The sequence below is a fragment of the Melanotaenia boesemani genome, chromosome 6 (assembly GCF_017639745.1).
Source record: "Melanotaenia boesemani isolate fMelBoe1 chromosome 6, fMelBoe1.pri, whole genome shotgun sequence".
Taxonomy (NCBI): Eukaryota; Metazoa; Chordata; class Actinopteri; order Atheriniformes; family Melanotaeniidae; genus Melanotaenia; species Melanotaenia boesemani.
Genome location: NC_055687.1, coordinates 28,349,742 through 28,361,620, shown reverse-complemented (window position 1 = coordinate 28,361,620; position 11,879 = coordinate 28,349,742). Strand labels below are relative to the sequence as shown.

The 11,879-nt window shown below is 36.0% G+C and overlaps 2 protein-coding genes across 2 annotated transcripts; one reads left to right on the top strand and one right to left on the bottom strand.

Moving 5' to 3' along the window:
- Positions 1-37: 37 nt before the first annotated feature.
- psma2a (proteasome 20S subunit alpha 2a) lies at positions 38-4,409 on the bottom strand. The gene is made up of 8 exons (XM_041988900.1): positions 4,311-4,409; positions 3,661-3,737; positions 3,065-3,197; positions 2,608-2,730; positions 1,526-1,607; positions 1,304-1,377; positions 1,095-1,152; positions 38-984 (listed from the first exon to the last, which is right to left on the bottom strand). The coding sequence occupies exons 1-8, from the start codon at positions 4,349-4,351 to the stop codon at positions 868-870; spliced, it is 705 nt and encodes a 234-aa protein (XP_041844834.1). The 5' UTR covers positions 4,352-4,409; the 3' UTR covers positions 38-867.
- A 477-nt stretch (positions 4,410-4,886) lies between these two features.
- Positions 4,887-7,115, top strand: mrpl32 (mitochondrial ribosomal protein L32). Its single transcript, XM_041986804.1, has 3 exons — positions 4,887-5,058; positions 5,196-5,392; positions 6,559-7,115. Exons 1-3 carry the CDS (start codon positions 4,962-4,964, stop codon positions 6,808-6,810), a joined length of 546 nt encoding a protein of 181 aa, XP_041842738.1. The 5' UTR covers positions 4,887-4,961; the 3' UTR covers positions 6,811-7,115.
- Positions 7,116-11,879: the final 4,764 nt, after the last annotated feature.

Genomic DNA, 11,879 nt, shown 5'->3' with positions numbered 1-11,879 from the left:
GTATAAAAACCTATCAATTTAAAACAATAAACCAACACCAAGTCATCTTTTTTATTTGAATATGTGACAGATACTAGAAGAGAAAATACAAATTTAAGAATCGTTTTACCCTGAAAAAAAACATCATGTAAAAATCCAGAACAGGCAGCCATATACTGACTCAAAAACCTCAAAACTTCCCATTAGATCCTCTTCACTCTCTCTCTTCTGATGATAAACTATCCTGTTTAAGGAGTTGTGAAAATAACTGACTTCTGAAAATGTGAGACTAAGACTTAACCATTGCTAATAGTAAGAGGAAGCTTTACCATTCAAACATTTACCTTTTTTAATAAACAGAAGCCATGCCACATTTTGGGAATGAGCAGAACTTTCACTTGACTTGATTTCTAAAAATCAATGCACTGCCTTTGAGGAAAGAAAGAAAATGAGGATTCTATGGAAAACTTGAGATTTCATTCATCAGAGCCCACATTCCTTTTCATATGCACAGTAATCAACCGCCATATTTCAGATAACCAAGGTACGTGTTAAACAACAAGGCCAATTAGTTTTTATAACCCAAATCTACCATCTACCATCAATTATAGTTTAGTCAATGTATCACTTTACAAATAATTGTCTTAAGTGAACAGATCTTTACAGCAAGCTAGTCATAGTCAGCAGGCAGATTATAAGCCTGAGTAGAATTCCATCACGGTAGGTAGACTCGATGTTCATGGAGTTGAATAGGATAATCATAAACACGAGTCCATAATGTTTTAATAACCAAGGTTTTAAAAAATATCTGTCATTAGACTATTGTCTACTGTGCCGTGAAATCTTTCTCTTGAAATGTGGCCACAAGACTCTGCCATCAGGATGTGTTTATGCAATGGCTGCCAGGTAGTCTTTCACCTCCGCTGGGGTGAGTCTTTTAAAGCCGGCCTCATTGCAGATCCCCACCTCGATGTTCTCCTCTGTCATCTGACCCTCAAAACTCTCCTGAAAAACAAATATGGCCACTTTTTAGTAGCTGATATACAAAGGAAATTCACAAATAAATTACTGTAACACCAAATATTTGTCAAGAAAAAAAAAAAAAAAAAAAGTACCTTCAATGTCAAGATTGCTGTGTGGATGGCATCTTCTAACTCTAGGTCATTGTTATACCTGGAAAGCAATAAAGACACCATACACATACAATTATGTGCATTCTTAAAGTCTGTAATTATCATAATCATGGATCAGAAATCAGGGATTGAAAATCTACATCTACATTCATCATGCCGAAAATAATTATTCAAAATTTAGAAAATTGTACCTTTTCTCAAGGAATGTTTTTCCATTAACGTAGTTCTTTCCCATGGCTGTGGCTTTCCATGCAAAATATGCACCCTGCCAGACACAAACCGATTAAACATCGCCACGTTGGTACTAGTCATGAATCTGGTAGATATAGCTGTAAAAATAATGTTCATTTAAAGATGTAAAGAGCTGACTGAAGGAAGACAAGAATTGCTTCTCTGGAATGTGAACAACGTACAGAAGGGTCAGACTGGAACAAGTAGGGGTGGTCCTCATCCCATCCAGCTATCAGCAGCGACACGCCAAATGGACGCACACCACTAGAGGGGATGAAGAAATCAAATTACAAGACCTGAAATGACTTCATGTAAATAAATTTGCCTCCAGTAGGAAGACAAAAATCAGTCCTGGTAGTCTCCAACAACAACAAGCAAATACGAACGAATTAGGATAGGTGATATGGTTAAAAAAAAAAAAAAAAAAAGTCATCAACATTTTCTACAGTCAGTCGATCTTGATCATGATATGGATTTTAACAATGTCAGTTTAAAACGTATACTTGCAATGAACGCAGCAAAAAAAAAAAAAAAAAAAAAAAAAGGTTAAACTTGGAGCTTGGTGCTGTTGTAATCTATTTGTTTTATGTTTACTGCTTTTCACATGGGATAATAATAAACACAAGTCAGCCACAGATCATGCAATTATTTTTTCTGTTTGATGCTTGCAATGCACGGACTCGTGCACAGAATTGCATTTTCATGCTGTCTGCATACTCACCGAGGTGTAAACATTTCTGATGATTAAACAAATTAATTTTGCTTTCCGTTTTGGCATTCACTAACTGATAAAAAAGTCTGCACGTTGAACTAATGCATTAATTTTTACTGAATCCAAACCTCTTCCATTTCCTGATGCAGTGGGTCCTGTTTGGTCTACTTCTTAAGTTTGGGAAGATAACCTGAGTTCACTTTCTGTTTCTTTTGTGGCTCTTTAGGTGTGCTGATTCTCTTTTATGTTTCTGCTCAGTTTCCTTCCTTTGTGCGCTGACAGGCATTTTTATTTTTTAACCCCTCTTTTGGGTTTTCTCAAAAGAGCAAAGGTACATTACTGTCAACTAACAAGGGGAGGGATACCCAGTAGATGGATCAGCTTAAAATGTGTCATCCTGATCATCAAAGTCAATTCAAATTTAATCGCAACCCAAGTCTGACATAATTTTAGATCACCAAGCTCTGGAATTAATACATTTCTCCTTCTTCTACACATAGGGGTAATGTAATACAAGTGTGTGTGTGTTAGTGTATCTTAGCATTTACCCACCCAGATTGTGTGTACTCCTGCATGACTGAGGCCACTCTCTGCACAAGTTGGCCTGTGGGAATTGGCTCCTGATACACCAGGAAGTACTGCTGCGCCAGCTTCCGGGCTCGTCGCACTAAAACCCTGCCATGATCACAAATTCCATTCATATATTCAGGAGTCTCATCAGTTGTGTTTGACATCTTCTGGACAAACAGTAATGCAAATGATTTCTACCCACATCCTCAGGAAAGCAGGATGTCAGTCAATCAATTAAAATAGATCAATCACTAATTATAGTACATAGCACAATCTGTTAAAATGTAGATTATGTTAAATACATTAAATCTTCTGAAGAGGTATTACATGCAATTCCTCTGGTATATCCATGGTGCATTTGGCAGCTAGTAGACATCACACAGATGCTTGAAGTCAGAATGAATAACTAGATGAATCCACAGCCACAAAGAATGCCCACCTGTAGTCAGGCCCCATGCCACTGTAGACCATGCCTATGTGTTTAGTGATGGGCTCCACTTTGTGGACACTCTGTTCGTCATACAGTATGGACTTTTGCTTCTTCTCTGTCGCCAGGACAACGCCATTAGAAGCTGAAAAGGTACCAAAGTTAGTGTTCTCCCAAATCTTAAATAATGATTAGTTTTCCTGAGGCAACTTTGCCCTGTATACCATTTACAATGACTGGTGAATCCACAGTGGTATTGTGGTATTAGTCTTTTACGTAGAGAGATTTATCAATTTAAATTATTGCTGCTCATTGCAACTACTTTTACCAAATGAAAATTTAGAAAACTGAAAAAATACATTCCAGTATTACATGCCACATTAACCAGTCTTAAGTTACCTTAAAAAAAATAAAAATGCAACGAGTATAAAACTTTTGGTTTGCAGTATTATGCTTCATTCACTAATAGCTATCTTGCAGCAAAATCATGCAACTTCATAACATCTCATTCAACTAAAGCTGTTAACTACATTTAACACAGACGGATTAATTCTAAACCCAATTTTGCTTCTCTGCAGTTTCACAAGATCTGCATCCGGACGCCTCACCTTTGATGCCAACTGAAGGAGCTCCGGCTGCTACAGCTGCCAGCGCATATTCAATCTGGACCAATTTACCAGAGGGGCTGCAGGGAGACACACATAGTATTGCGTTATCATGCAGAAAGGTGAAGGTAAAATCAATAAATATATATATATATATATATATATATATATATATATATATATATATCACATGGAAAAAGGAACAATTACTTTGGTTAGTATTAAATTAATCTATGAAAACTTCGAAAGACGAAACTGAAAGTAAAAACCAGAAACATCTGACTCATCTCAGTTAACCTAATGCTAGTTAAGTCTCTAAAAAAAGACAGGGTTGTAAAACACAGTTATCTATCTGCTTGGTTAATGTTTCTACATAAAATAATTTATCTAGTTTCTTCATCATTGATACTAAAAACAAGTATCTCGAGCGTTTGACTTAAATAGTCGTTAGCCGCTATGCTAACTATCATCGTTAGCCAATTCATTTCTTGGCAATGACAGTGCATCAATTAATGCTGCTTCAAAACTCCATCTACACATTCAATTACGCCGCGTTCCATTATTTTAATCAAACTGTTATTCCACAGCAACCACTAAATCTTACAAATTCCCGTGCCTTTTCCTAAATTTATCAGTATTTTAGTTAAGTTTACCTAAATGTGGTGAGAGAGAAACTGTAGCCACGTTCCGCCATCTTGAATTCTTCTTCTACGATGAAGGACTGGAGAGTTCTAAATACGCTTGGGGGTGTGTGTCGCCCCCTGTAAGCACAATTTAATCCTGAGGGCTCTGATACCGACCAAACAACTACAGACTTTAAAAACTCTGTGTGTGCATATATATATATATATATATATATATATATATATATATATATATATATATATATATATATATATATATATATATATATATATATATATATTAGTTGCCCCAAAATATAACATAAACTAATTTTGTGTATTCTTACAGGATATAAATTAGTTGGATTTGTTGTAACCGAGAAAGACACCTTTTAAACATACAAGCTATGCATGATCAGAAGCGACAGGAGGAGTTTTTTCAGCACTCTTTCTGAAAAAAACGAAGAAAAAACAGCTGTCACACTCACATAACTGAGAAAAACAACATGAGTGCTGTTTGTAATTTTGCCGCTAGATGGCGTTACTTGCAAAAATACCGGAAAGTCTGCCTACAAGACTATAAGAAGAAGAAAAGTTGTCGCGGTTTTCTGACGTAGCACACATCCGTGACCGAGAACTGTTTGACATGTTGGAGAGCAAAGGAGCGTGCTGACAACAAAAATGATGAATTTAGCTGCATTGGTTCACAGCCTCAGATGTTCTTTGTTACACATCGAAAGCAGACTTCTGCAGGCAGCTGGACTTGATGCACACCTCGGTGAGTTTACAGTCACTGCTTATATATTTTGTCTGTCCGTACGTTTGTTAATAGTTAGAAATTCGTATCCTAGCTGTCTTTTCATATTCATCCCCCATTTTCTGGGCATTCCATTAATATTCTCCCTCTACATGTAGCTCCAGCGCTGGCAGTATATGGCCCCAGCCTCCTACCTCAGCTCGACCAGGATGATCACCTAGAGGAGCAGCAGAGCTCCGACCAGCCCCCTGGCACCCAGGACAGCATCCTGTGGATGGCAGCACCCAAGAAGCGACGCACCATAGAGGTCAACCGGACCAGGAGGAGAAATGAGAACAAACTTATTAAAGTGAAGGTATAATCAGTATTTCGTAGAGCCTTTCAATGTTTTATTTCAGCCCAAAACCACAGTAACTAATTGTATCTATCTTGTATGTTTATCTTTATTTATCATTTCTGGTCTGGTCTTCAGAGGCAGGGATCCCCAACCAGTCCTCAAGGGCTGGTCCAGATAGTGAATGTTTCTCTTCTGCAGCACATCTGATTCAAATAAAATACACCTCAAACTTTTTGTTGTCAAATTCTGCACAAGTCTGTTTATGACCCATTCATCTGAATCAGGTGTGTTGCTGCAGAGAAACATCCTGCAGGACACTGGCCCTCGAGGACCAGAGTTGTTGATCCCTGTTTTACAGTATTTGGATTGAGACATGTCAAAGCTTTGCTTTTACAAAATCAGTCATACTGATTGACCAAATAAAGTACAATTAACCACCGACCATACAGTGGACACTTTTCAAGAGCTCCTGTACTGTTGACAAAAACACTATTGCTCTGGAAAATGTTTGTTTTATTTAATGCAAAGTAACAGACAAACCTAAGCTTGCCACAAATTTTGTCACTGAAATTCCAGTGACAGTAAATCGGATAAAAATCAAATAATCCTAGCCAGACAACAATCAAGAATCAAGAGTGTTTTCATTCAGTTTAATTTAATTTAGACTATAGTGATTTGCAATAAATTTAAGAGGAAAAAATAAAGGTCATTTAAATAAAACACCAAAAGACAAAAATAGATTGTCATTTATTTATGTGACAATGTGTTTACCTGACACTGGCAGCTGCACATCTTTAAGTAAAATGCATATTTCACGGAACATTGCAGTGCAGGGAAAACCAGAGGCGTCTTTTCAAATGAAACAAGCTTGACTTAAAAAATATACTTCATATTTATTAGTTCTCTTGTGTGCTGTTGTTGTTGAAAGTAATGCCACAACTGGAACATTTTATTGAGCAAATGGTAAAACATGATAGTTCAGCTGACACACCAGGAAAATAAAAACTTCAGATTCTCCAAAGGAAAGATATTTTATTTTCAGATTTTGGTGCTTATAAACCATTATTGATGAAGATAAGCTGCGTAATCAGCAGTGATACTTGTGATACTGTATATAACAAGTAAATTACAAACACTCTATTTTATGTCGTTGAATCCTGCTGATTTTGTGTTTTTTGTCTCAGAATAACATCGAGCCCTGTCCTGAGTGTGGCCATTTGAAGCAGAAACACATCTTGTGTGGCTTCTGCTACGCTAAAGTGTCCAGGGAGACTGCTCAGATTCGTCAACAGATTAACACAATGGAAGGTGGCCCTCTGAGGACCCCAGCTGTGGAGTCTGTTGTCCTGTACGAGGGTGAAACACCGAGCGAACAGGACAAAGACAAGAGGATAGTGGAGAGGGCCAGGAAGAGGCCTGCCTGGTTCAGCTACTGATGAGTTATTAAATACAGAGTTTGAAGAGATTTGTCATTATGTGAATAGAATATGTGGCTCTATCAAATTGAAACAAGCAGCTTTTATAAACATGTAAACATCAGTTATACATTCTCAGTTATCTCTTTAAAAACAATTTCATTACTATGTGACTACGCTGAAATATCCAAGTATTTGGAGTTTGTGACAATTTTCATTTTTGTAACTGTATCAAATGATTGTTAGATTTAAAACAAGTCAGGGTTTTAAAAGAAAGAGAGACTCTTTGCATAATCTTTACATGATTACAATAAATTCATTGTATGGAAGTGTGGATTTATTATTTTTTTCTTTAATCCTTGCTTGAAAGTGATTTACTGCCTCTGCTTCATGACTTCTAGGACAACTTGGAGTACTGATGACTCTCCAGTTGTGAGTTCAGTTCAGACAACTTTATTTCAGTTTCACAAAGGACCCAAAGCACAGAAGACACAAGCAACCCAAAACCAGCAACAGCTACCAAAGTACTAGCACCCCTTGAATTAATGGAAAGAACCGGGTCTCGGGGGATAATAGATGACAGAAGCAGGCCCCCAGATCACTCTAAACTTTACCTACATTTTCACACAGCAGTAGTATTTATAAATAGAGCTGATTCTAGTTTGCTCAGTAAAAGACCCCAAAGAAACTTAACAATTTTCTCGCCTCTGAGAAGCTCTTAAAAATGTTTAATTGCAGCTAGAAAAAGGACAAGCAACACAAGACAAAATAGATTGTTGCTATGAACTTTTTTGTATGGTTCTACATGGGGAAATTAGTCAATATTAACCAAAAATAAATAGAAAATGCAGCCAAAAGAAACACAGAATAAAAAAAAACATTGGGACAGTGGATTACAGAACATTTGATTAAATCTCCGTTTGGTGGAGAAAAGGTGTTTAAAATGCAAGGTGCATGCTTTCAGAAAGGACCTGTATAATACATGTAAAACCTGTCAGCATGATTTAAATAAAAAAAGATTATTGTATAAAAAATATAGGAGAGGAAAAGCACTCCCTATAGAGCTTTCTCAAAACACCACTTTACAGTAGTTTTGAGAAGAAATAACACGTTAATCTAATCTGAAATAGCCACATAAAGTGAGGAGTCTACATTCGACATTTCAATTTCAATTTATTATGGAAAACCCCTTGAGATGTAACATCGCGTTCGCAAGGGGGACCAAAAGAAACATAAAGACATAGACATAACAGAAAAAGAAAATATTACAGTATACCAAGCATACTGTGTAACACTATATATAAATGAAGGACAATACATGATATGACTAGCACTTGCTTGCTTCCACAACCCACTTCTACCAAAACTATATAGAAATTAAATTAACACAGAGTTTGTGTCATTTGCAGTTTACACAATTTCCTGCCTCCTTCCTCACGAATGGAACAATAAAGGAGAGATTTCCAGAGTAGGAGGATGAAAAAGGTGTTAAGAAACATTTTAGATATGAAGGTAAGTCAAAATAAGCACATTTAAAAATAAATTGAAACCAATGGCACCGTCTTCTCCCGTCAGGCTGTAACCAGTTAAGTTTCTCAAATAGAGTACAATGATGAGTTCTATAAGGACAGCATATGAATCTACAATGAGTATTAAATAAGATATTTAGTGGTTTAAGATGTATATCATATGTATATAATTATGTCAGCGTAATCAATAATAGATAATATCAACTGAGAGACAATTTTCTTTTTTATTTCTTGTATGAAACAGATGAACGGTATAAAGGCATTAAACTAGCATAATTTCTTTTGATTATGTTGTCAATATGTGGTTTAAATTTGAGTTCTTGGTCTAAAAGAACACCCAAATATTTAACAGTAATTTCATTATCCATTAATGCGGCATTATCAAAACTGAGATTTAAGTTAGCTGCGTGAAGCAAATTTCAGGTACCAAATAACAAGCAAATGGTTTTCTTTAGGTTAAGTTTTAGCAAATTTGCTTTTAGCCAATTTTGAATGAGATTAAAATAGTCCTGTAGTGGTTTTGTAAATTAGGTATATTTGATTTGATACCGACAAAATATTGGACAGGTGAGAAAAAGATTACAGCAACTTGTACACTTATATTAGCTTCCATAAAGTTAATGATACATTTTTAATTGAAATCTGTGAATTAAAATATTTACTTGAAGATGGAATTATTAATTTGTCACTGCCTTGTGCTAGCAGTCTGTTAAGTGAGGGTATTACCTTAGAAGAGGTGCAGAGTACAATTAAATTAAATACAAGAAAAACAAACCATTCAAAGCTGTTGCCCTGTACAAACTGTTTAATAAGGTTCTTAAATGCCCCAAGATGTTAAACTCTGCACACTTTATTTCAATGTTGCTTTAAGAGTGGTATCTATGTGGTGTAGATCAATGATCAAGCTTATGACCAACCTCTGAGCTGTAGAGACATAAGTTTGTTAAGTACAGTTTATAAAGCGTTTAGTGTCATTTTAAATAAGTGACTTAGTGAATATATTGAGCCTAATGAAATACTGGTGGATTGGTTTAGGAAACATACAGCCTGTATTGACCACACCCTTTTTTTTCTTTTTTCCTTTATATCATGATATCAGAACTGTTATGTTTGAGAAATTCAAGATAAAAAGCCTGATTTGTTCTGGATGACTGATGGGAATATACTGAGTTGGTTATTTGAAAATGAAATATAGTTTGGTAAGATTCTTGGAAAAGGTATGAAAACCTAAACAAAGAACTGTATCCTGAACTAAAAGCATCTTGTTTTGTGTAATTGTTATTGAGATGAATTTATACTTTGTATGGTGGTCATCTTCTTGTTTTGAATGTTAAATAGTGTCATATAAGCCTGGTCGGGCACGCAAGTGTATGACACTTAAATAAAATATAAATTTTTTCACACAATTGCTTCTCAATGTCAGGAACAGATATGCAGCACAGGAAGGCCAGGAGATGTGCTATTTGCAAAATAGACACAAAATACAATTAAAAAATATATATATTTATAAGATCAGTATATTTAAAACTGATGGGCCACATACGTGAGCATGATATTAGCTACACAAGAACAACCAACATTGTGTGAGCAACAAGAGGCTGACTGTCAGATTTCAAAGACCAGACTGGGAGGTAGAGCCTTTCATTTTCAGATCCCTCTTTTGTGGAACCAGCTGCCGGTTTGTGTGCGGGACACAGAGGTTTTAGTCTGACTTAAAACAAAAATTTGAGAGAGCTTTCCTCTAAAATATCTCTTTTGGCCTTTCGGGTAGTTTTGATATATTATTTAATGCATTCTTGCTTTATCATTATTTTGCAATCCTTTATTATTATAATGTGTTTTTATTCTTGTCCTCTCTTAAATCTCAAATTGTTTTTATGTCTTTACTTTTTTATTGCTGTATTCTTATATTGTTTTTATTACATGAAGCACTTTGGGTTGCTCTTATGTGCTTGATAAATTCTAACAGAGTTAAGTTTGTGGGAAGGTGTTGGAACAATCGCCTCATTTTAAGTTGTATATGTTTTTAGTTTAAGGTAGGTTTGTGGATCAGCTTGCCTTTGCAGTGCCTTTTGTTTATTGTTAGTCTCAGTTAAGTTTACCTGCTTGTAATATAGTAAGGAAGCTTCAGAAGTTAATCCCTTAATACTTCTGTCATTATATTCAGACACATTTATATATCCCTAAATCTATGCTCAGACAGGTGTACAAACTGAAAAACAAAACAGTACATACAATTTTCGGTGCTGTACTAGCTGTGACTGACGATTAGACCAAATAGTCCAATAACTCCCTGATTTAATCTGCAAGTACAGTACATGAAACAACTGAAATTCTTGCAAGTTCGAAAGCAGACGAGGATCACATTCATTACTCAGTTGATGCTTCCATCTGGCTCATGTCATGGAAAGACTTGAAACTAAGATGAAACCAGCCTGCAAGATGTCAAAGAACATTCCCTACAACGTGACAGAGGAGTAAAGTACTAACTGACTGGTAACTAACTGCAACCTAAAATGCAACCAGCTTCCTGCAGCACATTTGTTCAGGAGTTCAGATTCACCCTTAAAAATAATTTGAGGTGAAAAGATACACAATGATGAAATCACCACTATTGTGTTGCAGCCATACGTTAATGCTTGGCAGCAAGAGGGGAGCCATGAAAGAGCATAAGCAACCTTTCTTTAACAGACAGGAACATCATGCCACAGCAGCTTGTCATGCTACGGGAGTGGAACGCTGAAGGAGATAGTAAGTATCAGCTATGAGTCAGGACTTTTGGGAGCTAGTCTAAGTCCCAGATTTGATGTCCTCTGTCAGGGAGGTTGCATCAGGTGCAGAGGAGGGACTCAAGCAGAGAAATGTAGGAGATTTTAAGCTTTGACCTTCTAATTTAGACACTATAATTAGTCAAATAAATCTTTAAACTGGGCTTAAAAAATACAATATCTCCCGATGTCCTCCCACATGTTGCATGTTTATCTCATTTGCTCACTCTCTCTCTCTCTCTCTCTCTCTATATATATATATATATATGTGTGTGTGTGTAATCTATTAACAAGAGAATATCTTGTAAATTGTAATAATTTGCAAAAAGTATGACACACTACACACCCCTGGAAAATACTTGTTTAGAAGCTACTTTCCCCTCCACTCTTTTAGATATATTAGCTGCTGTAAGTGTTATGTGTTGCTTTTATGTACAACTATTTAACCCGTTTATTTATTCTTTTTTAATTCACGCAATTTAAGCTTCCATTTATCTGTTAGCATCATGTTTATCATGTTTCCACCACACAAATGTAATACCAGTGACCTCTTGTGGTAAGAGAGTAACAATGTGAAGAAGTCAGAGTGAGTTGTAAACAAAGAAAAACATATATATTGAAAGGATTGCACATAGTGGAAGAGGTCATTATTTCTGAACTCATGACTTTATATCCAGCATGTGTTCCCTAAAATCAGAACAATACAAAGAGGCCAGATGGCCCAAAAAAAAAATCATACAAATCTTAATCAATCCTTTCACCACAGGTGTGTTAGTGTGAATTTCACAGAGCG